This window comes from Sinohyriopsis cumingii, chromosome 4, assembly GCF_028554795.1.
Source record: "Sinohyriopsis cumingii isolate HCF-2022 chromosome 4, ASM2855479v2, whole genome shotgun sequence".
Taxonomy (NCBI): domain Eukaryota; kingdom Metazoa; phylum Mollusca; class Bivalvia; order Unionida; family Unionidae; genus Sinohyriopsis; species Sinohyriopsis cumingii.
The window spans coordinates 90,084,967-90,106,374 of NC_142964.1; the positions used below are offsets into that span (position 1 = coordinate 90,084,967).

At 33.5% G+C, this 21,408-nt stretch overlaps 1 protein-coding gene across 1 annotated transcript in view; it reads right to left on the bottom strand.

Moving 5' to 3' along the window:
* LOC149801642 (homeobox-containing protein 1-like) overlaps positions 1-21,408 on the bottom strand; it is a 50,657-nt gene that overhangs the window by 11,815 nt on the left and 17,434 nt on the right. The window contains exons 2-5 of the mRNA XM_089955912.1: positions 16,321-16,754; positions 9,697-9,782; positions 6,025-6,162; positions 66-290 (exon numbers count right to left, since the gene is read on the bottom strand). Coding sequence (XP_089812038.1) covers positions 66-290; positions 6,025-6,162; positions 9,697-9,782; positions 16,321-16,733 — 862 coding nt within the window. The 5' untranslated portion in view covers positions 16,734-16,754. The remainder of the gene's footprint in view (positions 1-65; positions 291-6,024; positions 6,163-9,696; positions 9,783-16,320; positions 16,755-21,408) is intronic.

Genomic DNA, 21,408 nt, shown 5'->3' on the forward strand with positions numbered 1-21,408 from the left:
ATAAGTTCACTTGGCCAGGTGAGTCAGAAATGCCCATAACTTTAACATTTTAATGTCAAACTTACCCATATCACTGGATGCAAGATTGCACATCTGTGCAATATTCTCACGTTGTTCATGTGTTGGATAGGGATTTTCTTTGAAGCAAGACTCTAGAATTTCCAAGTGGCGCTGTCGAAATGTGAAACGCTCTCGCTTAGGTGTGTTTGGCATCATCATCTCATGTCCTTCCATCATCATTACTTTCGAAGGTGTTGTCAAGGTCACAGGGACTACAGGTTGACCATCATCTAAAACAAAGTATTAGTTGTCAGTGATAAACCATCTCTTTCATAGTGTGTGTGTGTGTGTGTGTGTGTGGCTTCAGACTTGTGTAGATAAGGACTAATCAAGAACCTGAAATCTTCTTAAAACAAAATCAAAATACCGTTTCAAACTTCAAGATCAATTCAGAATTTGAATTACACCTGTTAGATTCATTACATAAGAAAAAAATTTAAAATGTAAATTCAGTGCATGACACAACTGTAATAATTTATGGAACAATAAATAATAAGATATCAAACCAATTTTAAAAAAAGTTACCTTATTAACAGAACTTTTCAAGATTTCCTAATAAATATTTTCCACCAAATGCCATTAAATAAGAATTCAAGCTTTAAAAAAATCAACAAATCTGACATAAAATAAGGAATGTTTTGAAATTTTATCCAACAATTTATTTTAAGCAATACAGATTTAAAGTGGTGTTGTTTGAACTGTGCTTTCTACAATTATCTTTCTCACCATGTGACACACTGAGAAAACAGTGCAAAGGCATGGAATTTATCAATTGTTTTTACATTCTGAATTCCAATTATAATGTCTATAACATCCTTTTTTCATCTGGGTATAATTATCATCAGCCACTTTTGGTTTGACATATTTCAACACTGCTAATTAAAAGCTGGTCATGAGCTGCTGATAATTTTCAAAGGTCTCATATACTTTTTGTTGTCTTTATTTATTTCTTTCACAGGCTATTTTTGCAATATTTAAACCTAAATAAGAATTTGTATAGTAGTTACAATCATGTAATTTTATTTCCAATCTATGACAGAATTTATAGTGCTACAACTCACTTAGATAAAAAGTATTGTCCTAAAGATGATGTCATGATCATGGTTCCCTTGCTTTTCTAAAGATAAATTTCCAGGTCATTTCCAGGGTTTTTCCAGGTTGAAATTCCTTTTTTCAAGGTTCATATATGACCATTACTGAATGGAACTAAAGAACATTTTAGATTATAAAACAAGCATTTTCTAAATCTAAAGATGTTTCTCTTTCAAGACTTTCCAAAAACATCGAAGTCAGAAAAGATGATCAGGTACAAAACCACAAAATGTATCACCCGAAACATGTTTGATTATATTCCTATAAATTAGCATGTAAAGTCATTTCAATGTACAGAATAAAAATTCTAACTTTATTTTGCTGCATTATGTTGCTAAGTGAGAACAACATAATGAACATAAATTATGTTTTGTTTCCCTTCAAAATTTTAATTCTAAAGAATTCTATAGCAATATATATATATATATATGCATTTCATAGAAAGTCACATTTCCTATAACAGTATGAAAAGAAAAATAAACGCAAATAATTAGAATCTTGCCTTGTAACAAAAAGAATTTATCTGTGCCAATAAAATCCCAAACAAAATTTTTCAAACGAACTAATCTCTTTAAGACGATCTGGTTAAAAATCCATCATTTAAAAAACATTTTCAAAAGGGTTGATCTAAATTTTGACAAAAGACCTTCAAAATTATATACTGTTGTATAAACAAGGACTGAATTTTATGAAAATACAACTTGTCTTCTTGTAATTCATTAAACCAGTCCCCAAACATGTATTGATACAGGAGCTCGTATCGTTTTTTAATAAATACAATGCTGCTGGGTGTTTCTGCGCACCTAAGGTTTCTGTCTCCAATAATGAAGTAAAACGCATACCGAATTTGACCGATTGACTAAAAAAAATACTGTAATGCTTACCATTTGAAAAAAGGCAATTGTCACCACAATATTCTGTTCAAAATATAATTAATTTTGGACACACGGGATACCACCAGCGTATTTTCATGACTTGTGACATGTCGGCCAATTCTGAACACAGCTTTGAAAAGATGTAATGTTTATCCATCGGGCTATAGAAATGAAATACATTACTTTGGACTGTTTCTGTCAGCAGTTCAGTCAAGTAATTTGATCAGGTTTATAGTTAGTTTTACAAAATTCAATGTAATGTGCCAATAAATGGCAAGCGATATTAAGCCAACTAAACCGATCTTGTAAAAAAAATTGTAAAATGCAATATTTTATATAAAAAAAAGAGCTATTATGTGGAAGAGAAACAACAATGAATAAGGTGTAATGTGCTTAAAACATCTTGTTTATAGGGATAAAATAAAAAGAATTTAGAAACAAACTATACGCCGGGAAATTTTGTGAGAATTATGTTCTAGTGGCAAGCTGACATGTTGAGCAGCAGATGATTTTGTACATGGGGGACAACTTCTTGCAAAATTGGAAACTTTGATTAAGATGCACAATTTTTTTAAGGTATAAATTTCCATCTTTTATAAATGTAGTTATTTGTATGATTCTAACATATACATAGTAAATAGGATTTTCTAGGTTACAAGTTCAAGAACAAGAGTGATGTTTGATCAATAAAGTACAGCAAAATCTCTGAAAACATGAAATCACCTTATTGGTAATATAAATGAATACAAGGAGTGCAAGCATGACCACAACCCTCCGCTCGATTTGACTTTTCTCATGCATCTTTTATCGCTTCAGAATCGCAAGACTGAAAAGCTACACATATACATTCAAAAGACAGTGGCATACCAATGCACAACTCTCAGACGATCATCGCATGAATCGAATCTGGCGAATTAACATTTATTTTCATGATTATTGTCTCAGAAATGGCAAGTATTATAATCGTTGTCGTTAATCCGCAGTCAAATAAGATGAAACTACAGCGTAGATGAAACCTGACCCAATACTCACCATTTGCATTACTAGTCACATGACTTCACAAATCACAAATCAGGACATCGGAAGTCCAATATTCACGTGATATCAACAATAAACTCCTTTATAATGTTGTTGTACAGAAATTAAATTATATTAAATGAAAGTCAGATACTTTTTGTAAAAACCAGCAATCTGGCCAGTCTGATTTATCAAGCAGAGATCACATGTCAATGAGGTGGTCACATGATACAACAATACTCCAAAAGTTGTTCTTGGAATATATAAATATGGAGAATTTTGTGTTCTTTCGTTTTTGTATTTCTTTATTACAACATTTAAAAAGGTGGGTTGTTAGGTATGTACAGTACTCATGTGACTATCAATGCAAATCGTGAGCACCAGGTCACATTTCATCAACAACGTAGTTTTATCTTGTCTTTCAGCAGATTAAAGACATAATGATTTTACAACTCACAATTTCTGAGAAAATAAGCAATTTTCATATCAATTTCATGCATGTATCACTTGATCTAGCAATGTTTAAAGTTTGCTAGGCCATCCGGTAAGCGGCTACACTTTGCCACCACCATGCTGGCCTCTTGTGATGCTAGATTGGTTTTAATACCTTCCATGTAAGGAAAGATATGGATATTGAGCTGACTTTGAAAATAAAAGTGTACTAGACAAATCTAATCCACTGGGTGTTTGGACTGACTCAGCATATATGTTTATTGCAAGCAACCAAATAATCTATACTGTACCCTCTGAATATTCTGGCTAGAACTCGATTAATTTAACTCACGATCAGATTAGTTACAATTACGTGACTGTTTAGGGCGTTAAGTGGTTGCAGCAAATTCCCGTGTTTTTCCCGACTTTCATCACTATTTGCGAAATTCCAGGACTTTTCATGGTCGGGAAAAAAAACCTCATTTCTCCCGACTTTTTCCTGATAGCGTGGGAACCCTGCATGATGTAATAATTACATCATTTACATGATGTCATAATGTAATGATCACAGTACTGTCATAATCAATGATCACAGATGATGGCATACTGTAATGATCACAGTATTGTCATATAGATGATGTCATAATGTAATGATCACAGTATTGTCATATAGATGATGTCATAATGTAATGATCACAGCATTGTCATATAGATGTCATAATTTAATGATCACAGATGATGTCATACTGTAATGATCACAGTATTGTCATATAGATGATGTCATAATGTAATGATCACAGTATTGTCATATAGATGATGTCATAATGTAATTATCACAGTATTGTCATAAGGATGTCATAATTCACATAATTCAATGATCACAGTAATGTCATATAGATGATGCCATAATGTAATGATCACAGTGTTGTCATATAGATGATGTCATAATGTAATGATCACAGTAATGTCATATAGATGATGCCATAATGTAATGATCACAGTAATGTCATATAGATGATGCCATTATGTAATGATCACAGTATTATCATATAAATGATGCCATTATGTAATGATCACAGTAATGACAAATTGATGTCATAATTCAGTGATCACAGTATTGTCATATAGATGATGTCATAATTCAATGATCACAGTAATGTCATATAGATGATGCCATAATGTAATGATCACAGTATTATCATATAAATGATATCATTATGTAATGATCACAGTAATGACAAATTGATGTCATAATTCAGTGATTACAGTATTGTCATATAGATGATGTCATAAAATTCAATGATCACAGTAATGTCATATAGATGGTGCCATAATATAATGATCACAGTAATGACAAATTGATGATGTCATAATTCACATAATTCAATGATCACAGTAATGTCATATAGATGATGTCACAATGTAATGATCACAGTAATGTCATATAGATGATGTCATAATGTAATGATCACAGTATTGTTATATAGATGATGCCATGATGTAATGATCACAGTATTGTCAATTAGATGATGTCATAATGTAATGATCACAGTAATGCCATATAGATGATGCCATAATGTAATGATCACAGTAATGACAAACTGATGTCATAATTCAATGATCACAGTATTGTCATATAGATGATGTCATAATTCAATGATCACAGTAATGTCATATAGATGATGCCATAATGTAATGATCATAGTAATGACAAATTGATGATGTCATAATGTAATGATCACATTAATGTCAAATAGATGATGTCATAATATAATGATCACAGTATTGTCATATAGATGATGCCATAATTAAATGATCACAGTAATGACAAATTGATGATGTCATATTGTAATGATCACAATAATGTCAAAAAGGTGATGTCATAATATAATGATTGCAGTTATTGTCAGATAGATGATGTTATAATGTAATGATCACAGTATTGTCATATAAATGAATCCATAATGCAGTGATTATAGTAATGTCATATAAATGATTCCATAATGTAATGGTCACAGTAATGACAAATTGATGTCATAATTCAATGATCACAGTATTGTCATATAGATGATGTCATAATTCAATGATCACAGTAATGTCATATAGCTGATGTCATAATGTAATGATCACAGTAATGATAAATTGATGATGTTATAATGTAATGATCACAGTAGTCATATAGATGAATCCATAATGCAATGATTACATAATGTCATATAAATGATGTCTTAATGTAATGATTGCAGTTATATAATATAAAACTAAAGCAATATCATCATTGAAAAAGTGATACCAAAATCATGTTATGTGCTAAAGGAGTGAGTTTATAAAATAAAATAAAATTCAATGAAATTACAATTCCCATGCTCATTCAGCCCAAACTGGCAACATTTATTTCTGGGCAACTGAAATTTCAGCTAGTACAGGGTAACCCCTATTTTATATATTAAATTAAAAAAATAAAAAAATTTGAGATGATTATGCAGAATTATCCTTGTTAGTTTAATATGATGAATTTGTAAATTTCATGCCCTGCAATTATACCTACTGGAAGGGAAATAGCTGACTGGTGAAACTGCCTGCCTGTATGCCAGATACCATGAGTATAATGAGGTCAGAAACCGGACAGTCTTGTTCCTATAGCCTTCATGGGAGAAATACTGGTGCAGCTGTACTACACTGAGCCCTAAAAGAGTAAATGATAGTAACCATCATATTCATGTTACCATTGTAAAATAAAATACACTGAAAAAAAATCCTCATTTTTATGGCCACTATTCAAGTCTCTGTGATCTGTACTGCTATTTTAATTTCAACCTTAACTAACCTGTATTCAGGTATACAGAAACGTCATTATATTTCCATACTCATGTAAACGTCATTATATTTCCACACTCATGTAAACGTCATTATATTTCCACATTCATGTAAATGTCATTACATTTCCACACTCATGTAAACGTCATTACATTTCCACACTCATGTAAACATCATTACATTTCCACACTCATGTAAATGTCATTACATTTCCACACTCATGTAAACGTCATTACATTTCCACACTCATGTAAATGTCATTACATTTCCACACTCATGTAAACGTCATTACATTTCCACACTCATGTAAAACTGTAAAATAAAACCCAGTAATCTGAATCAGTAATACTGGATTTCATGAACCTGATTACCATCATGAATGTAAATATCCAAACTTTAAAAATAATGACTTTTCTCTCTGTTTGGATTTTCTAGGCACTAATTAAAATCGCTATTTTTTCTGAAAATTCTGCAAATAGTATATATTCTCTATTGTGTATTGATAAGCCTGGCAAGTTCAGTGCTGGTTGAAAGTGGTCTAGGTTGTATTTTTTCTTGCCAATAAATAACACTTACAGAATATTTCATTTTTTTCTTGTACAAATACAGAATTCTGTTTACAGTTCTGATGTTTCTTTTTCCTTTTGTCTGTAAATATGTCAGTCTGTTTGTGTACATGTACTGCCACTGGCAGTCAATGTGGACAGTAATTCAGTGATTTATATTATATAATTACTCTAATTTCTATCAACTCTTTGCAAGATCAGGAACCATGGCAGATATCATATTGCTTCATCTGTCTGAAACAGGGGTGGGCAATAATTTCTGCAATGGGGTGGGGGGCACTTGACAAATTTTGTAACGTCATTATGTGCTGCACATTTCTTCTATGTTGATTAAATTGCCTCACAATCTATTGTATAAAGACTCCATAATGTTTTTTCATCAACAAAGTAGAATACACTTGACAACAATTAGCTGAATTCACATTTATCCAAAGTTTATGTCAGGAGGCAATTCATATTTTAAACCATTTTGTTGGCCAGATAGAAATGTTATATGGGCCCTATTTTGCCCACTACTGGTCCGAAAGGACCAAATCAACTGATTAAAGTAAAACATGTTTCAATCATTGCCAGAAATCGATCTCTAACCATGACCATGACCCACATTATCCAGATTATATAATAAGTATACAGCTGCTGACTTTGTCCAAATACCAAGATTGTTTCATGACGTAAAGATTGTGACAACTGATTGCATCACCCTGATAACATATATCTATTCATACCCCATGTCGAAAAATCTAAAATATAAGCCATCATGTCTTTTAAAAATGCCTGAAATGATCTAAACACTAAAAATTTAAATATGGTGAGGATTTTTCAATATATTTAAATGAGTCCAATCACTTAGACTGGTTCAGAAATTTTAGCACAAAATACAGTTAATTTTAACGTTGCTATAGTCTGAAGCCAAATCCAAACCAACTATGTTCACTAATGATATCAAGGTAAAATCTGTCACTTAATAAAACTGAACTGGTAAGAATTTCTGAAATTCGTGTGTCAGAGATACTGACAGTTTTCTTTAGAAAACAAAGTGATCATGAGTTTTAGGGCTTGTCAGGTGTTTATACTGCAACCCATTGACAACACCATCAGTTAATCCACATAATAGATTAATCAAAGCGTTTTCATGGTCTGATGATTGTCTATTGAGTCAACAGTTTTAAGCATGGGAAAACATCCCATAACTTACGTTTCAACTTGAATTTAATTTTCAGTGGCTTAAAACAAAACATCTATTATCCATACATTTTATATTCTATTGAAAATTATTACAAATTTTGAAAACATGGTGTCCAGAAAATGTATGTTTCGATGGCTAAAAACCTAAATCAGCTGATACAAATTAAGCAGCTGCGACTGTGACTTTTATGGAGCAAAATTTACTCAATATAAAAAGATTAATGTCCTTATCTATGTTATACCATTACTCAGTATAAAAAGATTAATGTCCTTATCTATGTTATACCATTACTCAGTATAAAAGGATTAATGTCCTTATCTATGTTATACCATTACTCAGTATAAAAGGATTAATGTCCTTATCTATGTTATACCATTACTCAGTATAAAATGATTAATGTCCTTATCTATGCTATACCATATATACTTGTTGCAGTCCAGCTGTAAACAACACTGACCATGACTTTATCACATAGCCTTTTTAAGACATCTTATTCATCTGGTCATCAATTACTTTGAATTTATTCATTTTTGTGCGCATTATGTTCCCTGGGTTTGCATAAAATGCCTTTCGTGTCAGTACCTAAATTTGTGATTTGCAGAGGGGCAATATTATTTCCATAGAATAACCACTGTTTGGTGGTACTTTAAATTCATTCTTTGCAGTAACCATAAAACATGAAAACTGCTCCCCACACTCCTGGTACTGAATTTATTCTTACGGTTATGGATCAATAACCTGGGAGGATTTGGCAGGACACAAATATATCCTATAAAACAAAGGCAAAATATAAAAAATTTAAAAATTTGAGATTGAAAATCTATAAGAACCCTTTCCCTTAAGTCTGATCTTTTATGTGCCTATTCAGTCTGGCAAAATTTTTTAAAATCTAACATTTTTGGGGAAAAACAGATGTCTACCAACATAAATGGACCAACAGATGAAACAAACATAGAAACTTACCATAAGCCAATTCAGTGTTAAGAATTTGAATGTCTGCATAAAGTGTACCACAAAATAAGGATAACTTCATGCAAGAAATCTTAACATTCTTTACTGTCTAGAGTAATATGATCCTTACCGAGACAAAAGTGTTAATATTTCACATCCATCTCGATCAATTTTCCAATGTTCTAGACAAATATTAAAGCTTACATTTATCCAAACAAGCAAACTGGAGACCATTTCAACATCTAGTCACATTTCAGTAATACCCATGGAGCCTGTGACTGGATAAGGGAAGTTACATGTCCACTTACTCTTCAAGAGTTAATTCCCCTTGTTCTATATGTGCTGCTATATGTCCATTTCAGTAAATATTCTTATTATGGCTGCATGAATGAGACCCATCTAGCTGGGCTGTAAATTATATATTGATGGGTTTGTTATACATGAAATTACTAAATGCATCTGGGACTGACAATTTAATTAGGAGTTAGGGATCTATGGGTGATTTTAAAAAAATGTTTGACCCCTGAACAGCTTGTAGACAAAATCTTGTGCAAGGATTTGTACAATTAAAGACCTTACTCTATCCTTCAATTTGTTGAAAGAAACTTAATTATCTTGTGATAAAAGGAAAAACAATGTCCTTATTGGAAAGAAAATGACAGCATCCACCTTGCCAAAAATTAAATGGTTGATCCCTTACCTGTCATTGCTGCTACCAAGTTGTGCTTAACACTGTGCTTTCTCACAAAGTCTAGGATTTCAGAATGTATCTTCTCTGGCTTCTGCCTGAAATAATAAAATTCAGATGATAATGTTTTTGTTTCATGTGACAATGATAATATTCTTATGTTCCGTGTTTAGGCTCGAATAAACAGTAACACAAGAAAGAGGGAAAACAACAAACTTTGAAAAATAAAATATAATAATTTATTTCCCCATGAAAAATTGTGTAAAAATGAAAAAATATGAACTTACGGTTTTAAGAATCAAATCCAAATATAATCCAAGAATACTGGTAATCCACGAATAAAATTTTAAAAGTCCTAATAATAAAATGTTCTAATGATTTCAAGGTCGAGTCCTGACGAAGAATCCAAGATGAAAGACAATGACGTATGCTGTATCCTGTAGTGTGTTGAAGTCTACAGTTCCTTGTAGAAACACAATAAATATCCTCCGGTTTCGGAAATCAAAATAAATTTTTTATAAGAGCTGCCTTTGTTACAAAATTCTGTATCAGCACAAAATATTTTGATGAAGAAAAATTAACATACATGTATAACTCAAAACTAGTCACAACAGAAGAAAACAACTTGACATCAAGTGTTTAAAAGCCCAAAACTCTGAGATCTCTCTCTAAACATCACTACTGATACTAAATATTTCACAATTTGGAAACACCTAATTGCAAAATAGAGAAATATGTGATCATGTTTACATATAAAAATCATGTACCCCTGTACGTCCTTGATAAGAACCAATCATTTTATTCAGAATATAAAAGTTGTTTACTCGACTCTCAATAAAGGCCAGGAACTAACTCAAAAATAGACACAGTATTTCTATTATTAAGTATTTATGGAAAGATTCAGATCAAACTGAACTTTCTGGAAAATATCACATTCCTAGAAAACAAAATTACATTACATTGACATGTAAAGAAAATTAAAAGATTCCAAAACCCACAAACAATCAAATAAAAAAATCAAACACAAATTAAATCAAATATACATAACAATATTCATATAGCAAGACAAACAGACTCAAGATCTGATTTCTGATTTTGTGGATCAGACCAATATACAATTTTTTAAATATTTCAGTAAATGAACTGCATACTTGATAAAGAGCAGAGTTACACAAAAAAATGTGATCATGTCCTTTAAAAAAACAGAATCATGAAAACCTTTAAAGTGAGTCTTGTTCTTGTTCACTTAAAGCCATTTTCAGTACATGATACATGGTGGCTGGAACAAATGGTGGATGAAGAACCCTGGAAAACCCCAGTTAAGAACTAATGACCCACAGGAAGTTACTAGCAAGCTTTCTAACATACCCACATTTGCCGAGCCTGAGACTCAAACCCACAAACAGAGAGGTGAGAGGGCAGTGATCAGAGAAGGCGAGTGCTTTAGACCACTCTGCAACCTGGGGCCCTTAAAGTGGTATGTTGTTGGTTTTTAACACCATTTTTCAGCACACAATAGGCTATGCATGGCATCCAGTGTAACTGGTGAAGGAAGAACCTGGAAAAACCCTGGTAAGAACAACCAACTAAAACTCATGAAATATATTGTATAGTTAGATTCCTACATTACAAAAGGATTATGAACTACAATGAAAACAAACAACCTTTACCACTGAACAATGGGCCCCGAGTGGCCGAGTGGTCTAAAGCGCTCACCGTCACGGATCACTGCCATCTCACCTCTGTCTGCGTGAGTTCAAGTCTCAGCCTCGGCTAACGTTGGTATGTGAGAAAGCCTGCCAGTAGCTTCTCATGGGTCGGTGTTCTTCCCGGGGTTTTACAGGGTTCTTCCTCCATCAATTATACTGGCCGCCATGTATAGCCTATCTTGTGCTGAAAAATGGCGTTAAACCCTACTACAACAACAACAACAACAACAACCACTGAACATTCTTGATGACAGGACCAAGTACCTCTAACTCTGCAGACAGGATCTTGATAGCAGTACAAGGTACACACTGAAATCACGCAAACAATTTCTACAATACAGTCTGGACATAAAAAAGTGACCTTGATAATGAAGATGAGGGTGATATGTGACACCACTTTGTCATGGTATACAAGTATCTCAGGTTTCATATCACACTATCATTAAAAATGTTTTAGTTACACTCCAACACAAAAATAGGAACAGTAATATTGATGCATGTCCTTGATCTTTAAGATAGATCCTGAAAATGATAAACAATACACCTTCAAATCATGATGTAAAACTGTACAAAGGGTATGGACTATTTTCTACTCATTTCTACACCAAATTACACTCTACTACACAGTGCCATGTTCTGGTAATGCAAGAGGAGTTAGGTCTAAGCTACACAGTGCAGTTAGGTGATATACTTTGTTGATTTATGACACCTGAGTTACTAAATGCAGTAATTCCTTAAGGGTGGACTCCACTCATGCCTATGGAGTTGAGCAAAAGTTGAATCTGTGATTGGGAAGTGCAGCAAAAGCCAAGATATTTCACCAGCATGTCAATTAACTTCATTTAGCAACACCATTTATCAGAACAAGTTCAATATGGTCAGTACACTGTGTACTGTACAAAGCTTATTTCCACCTGCTTTACCAGCTTCAGAGTTATAGCCCTGGCATGAAAAGCAGACACCTTGACCTGTAACCTTGAATACGAGTGTAGGTATACAAAATACTGATTCAGACCCAGAGCACCTTCAAGTTCTCTTCAACCAATCTTCCACTCCACATCACCAAAAGATCAAAGAATTAGTAAGCCCACCTGCTCACTGATTACCATGGTGTTTTTGTAAGACATGTAGATATTCACTGCATTGGAACACAAGATCAACACTAGAAATACCATACCAATAAAGTACAAGATGTAAAGAAACCCATTATGATTTACCGGGTCTATTTGCAGAAAATGTTGGGTGAAAGTGTTATCCAACCATCAACATCAAAAAAGTACTGGTCTGTAAGCGAGATTAGGGTGTATAATGGTGCTGAGATTATTGTACACTGTGCACAGTCACTAAGAAAGATGCTTTCTCGTTGACCCTCATAAATGAACGCATGGACACTCTTGTGAAGATCAAATGGTCATTGAAAACCTGAGGCCAACTCTTCTTTACTGGCAGGTAAACATCTGCACGGAATACCACATACCTGAGTAGTCTTTTGAGTATGAATACAGATGTGTTTTGGACTCTACAATGGACCAGACATATGTTCACACAATAACAAACTGCCCTCATTTGTCCTTTTTAGAGAGGGCTTAAAGTGAACACTTGAAGCTGCAAGCAGTGCCAGGAGGCCACAACAAAAAAATGTATGTGCCTTAAGTTTATGGAAGATCAAAACTGTGTCAGCAAGTAGAACACAACTTTTTAGTTTCTTGTGTTTTTATTTAAATTAAATTAAGGTTGACCAGATACATGTTTTAGTTTTATGTTCTGTTCACACTTTTTATTTAATAAAATCAGCAGCCAGTAGGCTGGAGTGTAGTTACAGAATACCAAATATCTGACAGATAGAAGCAGCTTGAACCCGTAAATCAGTTTCACAATTCCCAGCCTAGATTGAAGACCATTATTCTATAGATCATTCAATGAATTTCATCTTCAGGCTGTATATATAAGTAAACTCTTTAGGCTGGTAATGAATCAAAACAGGCAATACAACATTACCATACTACATGTATATAATTATGTCATTAACTACTTTTGTACTTCCCACACAAAAACGTGTCACGAGAGAAAGGTGTTTTTTTTACATAATTATAATAAAAATAAAGTTATGTGCATTCTAATGCTAAGATATATATGTAGGAAAATGTTAAAATGGGGTTAATTACAACATTATTTAAACACTAGGTAGGCAACAGCAACGAAGGTGGAGGTGTTCATACAGGAGATGCTCACTATATGCCAATTCAATCTATGCACTTTCATTTTAACACCAAAATAATGAAGAAACATTCAATTTGCACCACTGCTCATTTTTATGCCATTGCTTGCACAATGAGCTTTAATTCATGAGCAGCTCACATATGTTCTGAGTATCAATTTGTCTGAAAATTATGCATAAATAATCGCTACTTGACACTTAAAGGTATAATTTGCTTCCTTAATTAAGAATTATCCTATGGAGACAATTACTTTTAATTTACAAAAGTTTTGATTTATGCCTTAACCTCAGAAAAGCATTTGGGGTACAAGTCACTCCACATTTGTTTTTTTCATCCAATTTAACAGATAAGAGTAAAAAGTTTGCTTTTTTATGAAAAGTTCTTGGTTCAGTTTTGGAACAAGAAATGACTGAAAAAGATTTTAGATTTAAGTGTGCTGCCAAGCTCTCTCATCAGAAATAGTTTCTTCAGATACGATGGAGAAACATTATTTGAAATTTTGTACGTAAGTTGAGCACTTTCCAAAAAGGTTATCTTGTTAAACGTTTGTGTTTTCATCTCTTTGATTTCATAATGAATATTCTGAATGGTAAGAATGACAAGCTTACATAACCCATGATCAATTTTTTTTTACATTTATCACACCTACAATTTCACTTGTACCAAAGTTTCACTCTAATGCCTAAATTTTATGATACATGCATTTTAATCTATATAAAAAATAATGTACCACAAATTTATTTCTTAAAATGGCTTAACTTTTTATTGTCAGATTATCCTATATACACTGTTTCTTGCTCCAATACAGTAGCATCCATACTTCTATCAGCAAGAATGGAAATGAATTTACTGAAATTCAGACTTCACCCAAATTTTCTCTCAAGACTTTATCATTTTGTCCTGGGTCTGTTCTTATAGTTAGCACTATTCTTATCCTGGAACGCACACAACATTTCTATATTAGAAAATGGTTTTCCATATTGGGATAGTGCTTAAGCTGTATTAAAGAAAGCTCTCATATTATTCTTTCGTCATTATTTAACTTTAAAATGGCCTTTCCTAGAAGAGTGTTAGCAAATCTAACTTCTGTATTTTCTACACATGCTGGCCATGCATATAGTGTGCTGTATAGGATTTATGAGCTTGAAAATTGTCATTTGAATTGCTTCATTGAATTCTGAATTTATCTATTCCATTGATAAATACACTGGCTGAATATCCAAACCATACAAGTTTGGGATTTTGTTTGCAATAACTGCAGAACAACTTTCCTTCAGAGTCAGTGAATTCAAGCCATGGATAATTATCAAGCCAATCTGGCTGAAATTGTTTTGTCTCTTAGGTGTGTCATATTTAATATTTTTAGCTGCCAGAGAGTCTGGCTTATGTCTCTTTCTTACACTCTATTTTTATATTTACTTTCCTTCTCTGAATTTTCCTTCTGACCAATCTTGCCTAACTAACTGAGTACACTCTTTTTATCCAAAAACAGAAAAGATCACCTCAAATGACAACTACCACTATTTCTAATAACGCAATGACTCTATTTAATTTGTTGTTCAATGCAAACATTGATCACTCCTAAATTAAAGTAATCCCTTCAAACACAGTATTGCAAATTGAAGTTAATCCACTGTTTAAACAATTAAAAAAATTAAAGACTTATTACTATCATTTAATTATATCAAAGAGTATATGAACACTTATGTCAATAAAGTGCCTTTCAATAATTTCATAGCAATGACTCAGTCAACTGAATTCAAAGTGTGATCTGTTTGTGGATATCTGGGACTGAGTGAAACACGTCATTTAAAACATTGCCAATATGCAGTCAAGCAGTAATAGATCTCTTGCACCCTGGACAATCGTCTGTGACCAATTTTTGTAGCAGCACATAAATGTGAATTGATAAATGATGAGAAGTTAGATTAAAGCATTCAGAATGCCCGGAGGCCGTAAATGGCTAGACAAAAGGAGATAAAATGATTAAAGTATGAAAAGTAGTGCTTCCCTTATTTTCTTTTTGGGGTGGGGGGAAGTAATAATGCACTTGTCCCAGAGCAGCACTTAGAAGATTTTACTTGTACAACTTTGAAAATGAATAGTCATGGATGTTGGGCTACAGGATTTGATCAGACCTGTTGTATACATTTCAATAAGTTGCATTTCCACACGCAACACTGCAGCAATCTAGATTTGGCTAATACAACCCTTGTAGTACATTATCATATTTTTCATTGAGAAATTAATTTAAGATGGTTTAATAACAACAACAAAGAATGTGTTTTTCATAATACAGCCCAGATATGTTCATCCCACTGAAACTGTCAGCAATTACACCCAGAATTTTCTCCTGTGTTACAATTTCTTGACACGTATCATTTACGACTTAAACGTATTATTCTTTAAGTTTGCTTCCCTTTATTTAGTAGTAATAATAAAAGCCATGCTTTGTTAATTATTTATCTTCATGTTATTTTCCTAACACCATGAATCTAACTGCAGAGCTTTGGTGGTTACAAGTAGTAACAAAAAATGGACAGATGAACAGACAGAAAAGGTATATTATTTTAAGTTCACACATCTTGATGCTGGTACCAAATGACCCTACTGATTCCTGATGGAAGGGTTACACACTCTCTAGTCATGATGTGCTCACAAGTTTCACATCACTACAATTTTAATAACTGGTAACAGCAGTGAATTACTTCATGAATTCTCTGAGCTCCTCAGTGAGTGGATCCCATCCAGTAGAGAAGTCACTGCTAGACTGGTTGCTTTGGTCATCTTCTATACTGACTGCATCATCCTCACTATCAAACCTTGTTCTTTTCACACCTCGCTGGCTGGCTGAATCACTGAGTGACACAGTTGACACAATCTGAGGCAAAGAATGGTGAGGTCCGACAGTTGTTGCCACTCTATTATTATGTTGGTCACCACCACCATCACCAGGTGGTGCTGATAATGTGACAGGAACACTATAAAGAAGTCCAAGCTCCTGATCAAGTCTGTTAAATGTGTCAAAGGCTTGAATTACTTGCTCTTTTGTGATGCCGCTATTGCGCAGGCGTCTTATGAGCTCAATCTGCTCAACTGTGAACATTGATGATGTGCTCATGTCGTCTGATGCCTTTTCTTACTGAAAATAGAAACAGGTCAAACATACATATAAAAAACCCAAACGTAACAGGTAATTGACAGTTTTGTGGGATCTAAATGCTAAAATTAAGCTCAAGGCCTGCATGTCAAATCCAATATCAAAGAATTGCTGTCAAACTGATAACCTTGACCCAAAGGTCAAAAGGGGAGAGGATGGATGTCACTTAATTTGTTTAGCTTCAAAATTATTCATCAAATATGTTAACAAAATCCAACAAGGGGTTTAGGAAATATGAACAAGTTAGTTTATTTCATCAAAAACATGAACAAACATGTTATAGGACTGTAATCTTGAATCCAAGGTCAAAGGGCTATCATTCATGTCATCTAATAATTTCTAGCCTCATAATAATTCATCCAAGGATGAAGACAATTCAATAATGGGTTTAGGAACTATAAGCAAGGAAAAGAAAACTTTAACCAAAACCTCTAAGTAAATCTTCTCTTTGACCTAGACACCAAGATCAAAGGGGCAAGTGTACAGGTTACCAAATGAATTATTTTAGCTTAAAAATTACTAATGCTAAGTATGATAAGAATCTATCAAGGGAATCAGGAAATATCAAATCAAAATACCTTATCCAAAACCTCTACATCATTTTTTTGTATGACCGAGACCTTGACATTGAGGTAAATGGGGCAAACAAGCATGTCATAGAATGAATTGTCTAAGGTTTATGGCAAGTCAGGCCAAATATGATGAAAATTTACCAAGAGTTTTAGGAAATATATGCAAATGAAAAACTGAAGAACAAAAAAAAAAACTTGACAAACTGCTTAAGTTGCTCCTGACACCTGTCAGAAATTTTCTGCAGTGTATCACATACCACTAACATGGACAAGACAAATATTAGCCTAGCTGCTTGCAAATGGGAAATAGGCCAAAGTGATCTGCTTCTGTTATATCAATGCATAATAAGAATGCTAACAAACACACATTTTATGCTGCTTTATCTAAAATTAGTTGCAACTGGACAAAATGAGTGCAAGTGACATTTCCATAAAGTTTCTGATGATTGTCATTCTAAGCCAAGGTCAAGTAGATTAAGTCAATTAATATTAGAGTTTTTGTTCAGGATTTAATGCTGCTTTCTTGTATATACAAGAAATATTCTTGACTTGTTGGCAAATCACCAGGTAGAATCAAACAATTTCCTAGGGACTACAACAGGAGGCCATAAAAGCTGATTTGCCAACTTAGTATAGTGATACCCTGCTACAGATCAGTTATGATGCAAATAGCAAAATCAAAAGCCAAACCTAAGACATGAGCTCCACATTATTTACAGCAAGTACCTGTTATATCATGCTTCATTATAACACAAATTTGGATATAACATGATTATGGCATGGCTCCCTAAATTTTGTATACATGTTCTTGTACACGAAAATATACTTTTTCTTTTTCAAAGTATCAAAGATAACATGTAAAAGTTTCTTCTCATTTTGGGAAGAGATTGTGAATGAATTCATATATAACATGATCCTGGCATGTCATCAGAAATTTTAAATACATGTATGTTTCTTGTACATGAAAAAGTATATTTTTCTTCTTAAAAGCACAAAGTGTAAAAAGTTTAATCGGAGATTGTGCTCGATTTTGCAAATTGTCAAAAATCGCAAAAAAATTTCCATACTGGTGAGAAAATATACCATCTGGCGATTTTTTGTGTGACAACATTGCGGTTGTTTAAATGTGTATATACAATCTTGGCTTTGAAGTGGAGAAATTCAAAGGCACTATGAACGGACGCCAAAAAACTTGGATATAAAATGTACTTGAATCTATTGTTACAAAAACAAATCCTTTGTCATGCTGGCAAACCATCTTAACAATACATTGCTATATCATAATCCGCTTATGCTGATATCAGGCCCAAGTACTGTATGCTGTGATACCCTTGAATAGTCATGCTACTAGATTAGCTACATTCGACCAGCCTCTAAAGGCAGGAACAGGAACTGCTGCAATCCATCTAATGACAACCAAATCTTTCTTTTTTAAATGTATCCAGAAAATAGTTTTGCTGAAACTTCAAAGAAAACTTATTACATTCAAAGCACCAATCGTTCTGTATAAATACAAAGCAACAGAAAAAAAAATGTCAGTCTCAATCTATGTTCTAAAATCATTTAATGTTGCTGCTGCAATAACAGGCATTTGCTTGGTCCTCCAAAGTTGGTCGAAGAAGTGACTTCAATAACACTTGCACCCTTCATCAAAGCAAGCCAACAACAATCTTCAATAAAAACAAAGCACTTTTCATCAAAGGAAGTCAGTATCAAACTAAAATAAAAGCAATGAAATCAATGGATTCTTGCACTTTCCAAATTGACTAGGAACATGTTTATTGTGCCATGAAAGTTTCCTTTTTGTTGGAAAAAGTTTCTGCTAATGATCCCTACCAATAACAGCATACAACACAAATTAAATTTCCAATCTTTTGAAACCACATGTATCTGGCCATCAATTCCTTGAACATGGGACATCTTGCATAGAGGTTTGTTAAACTTTTTAATTTGTTCACACTTTTTTCATTGTCCTATCAATAGCCTGATTCCCTGGGTAGCATTGGCAAGATAATAACTGTCTCCAGCTGACCAAAATCTTGGCCAATTTAAGTACATGTACATGTAAACTATAGCCACATGCTACTGGCAACAATGAATATCACAGTTAATTGTTTAGTGACACATCTTTGTTGATAATGGGATATAGATCAAACTAGAACTACCAATTTTTATACATGTGTTACTTGTGTTTTCTAATGGGATGTGACTGATATATGAATTTTATAACACATGATCTATACTGTACTTAATTTGTGGATTTTTCATATACATGTATTGTACTTAATGCATTATGGACTGTGCCATATAAATATAAATTGTCAATAAACAAGTGTATTTCAAACTAGTTTTGTCTTCATTTAATCAAAAGCATGTATTCTTGCACCTGCTTTTATTACACACACATGGCCATTTATTTGGTACATGCATCATTTTCTTCCTCTACAGACTTAGGTTGGTTATAACACAGTTTGGTATGTAACATGGTTAGGTTCTATGGGTCACAAAGTATATATATATATATATATATATATATATATATATATATATATATGATGTTTGTGAATTGTAGTCTATGAGGACTATCCAATGTCACTGATTCACTTGGGGGTGGGTCTGGAGCTGACTGATCAGTCCGATTAAGGCCCGGAAGAGTCTGTTGCAGTGGGGACATGGATGTACAGGTTGCTGACTGGGAGTTGAGGAACTGATGTTCCTGGATTTGTGGAGATCACGTTTCTCAGCTGCGTCCACCTGTTTTTTCTCCTCAAAGGTTGCCGCACTGGCATTGACTTGACTGTGCCAAGCAGATTGATCTGCTTAGCAGCGACACTCTCCCAGCTGTCAGGATCAATGCCTAAGTTCTTCAGCGAGGTCTTGAGGGTGTCCTTGTACCTCTTTTTTTTACCCACGAGATCTCTTGCCTTGCTGTAGCTCTCCATAAAGACCTTCTTAGGCAGGTGTTCTACTGGCATATATATATATATATATATATAATACATACCCCCATTTTTCAGTTATCAGTTATAGTATTAAACTTTTTTTCTTACAGTTACCTTGACATTTGACATTTTGAATCCAAAATAAACAGGCTTATTTCTTAATATTGACATTTTTTGTGTGGTTCACCCTGATCTCACTCAAAATCAATAGGCTTTTTTCCTGATCCCACATTGCAAGCAATTCACAAACCTGAACCTGATTCCCATTTCTCTAAATATCTCCAAATGTCTTCCTCAGCTTTCTTACTATCTGATGGTAAAAAAAATTTCCACAGAAAAGTCTGCAGCATCAGGGATTCAAATAGTCTTAAAATCTTTTCATTTTTCTAAAAGGAGTACTGCCTTATTTCTGATGAAATTTTAAGGATTTTGTCATGCTTTCTGAAGATTCAAAAACTTTCCTTGTGTTCTGTTTTAAAAAAAATAATTATTTTGATTCTTTCCATTTTCTATACACTTGCAAAAAACAAACTGACATGGTCTGAATTAACACAAGCAACCTGATGTAAAATCTCAGTTTTAGCAGTACTTTTTTTGTTTTAGTGAACATGTTTCCACGTCTGTGATGCAGAACTAATGCCATCATGTAGAAAGCATTTTCCTTTCTACAGTCAGTGATTTTGTTGACCGAAACATTGCCAGGTTTCTTCCATACCTCAAGTGCAATCTGGTTTTGGTAACAATAGATGGCAAGTTATTGAGCGAAAGTCAAAATGGTTACAGCTGGGAAGATTAATGGATGGAACAAATTATACTATACTATGCTTTGCATTCACAAACCTTTTGTCACTTAATGCATGCAGCTGTAACCCACAAAGGACAATAACTCCAAAAAGAACTGCAGGAGCAGGAAGAGATTTGTCTATTTGAACCTGTCCAAGTGAGGATCATATTTTCCCCACTTCATGGCAATCCATTAAAAAAAAATAGTGGGACTAGTCATGCTAACAAAATTGTTAATTATGACTTACTTTTGCTAGTGATGTAGTTCATGGATTCCTTAAGAACTGAGCTCAATGCCAAACTTAACATTGATGCCAATGAAGCTTTTTCTAACCTTGG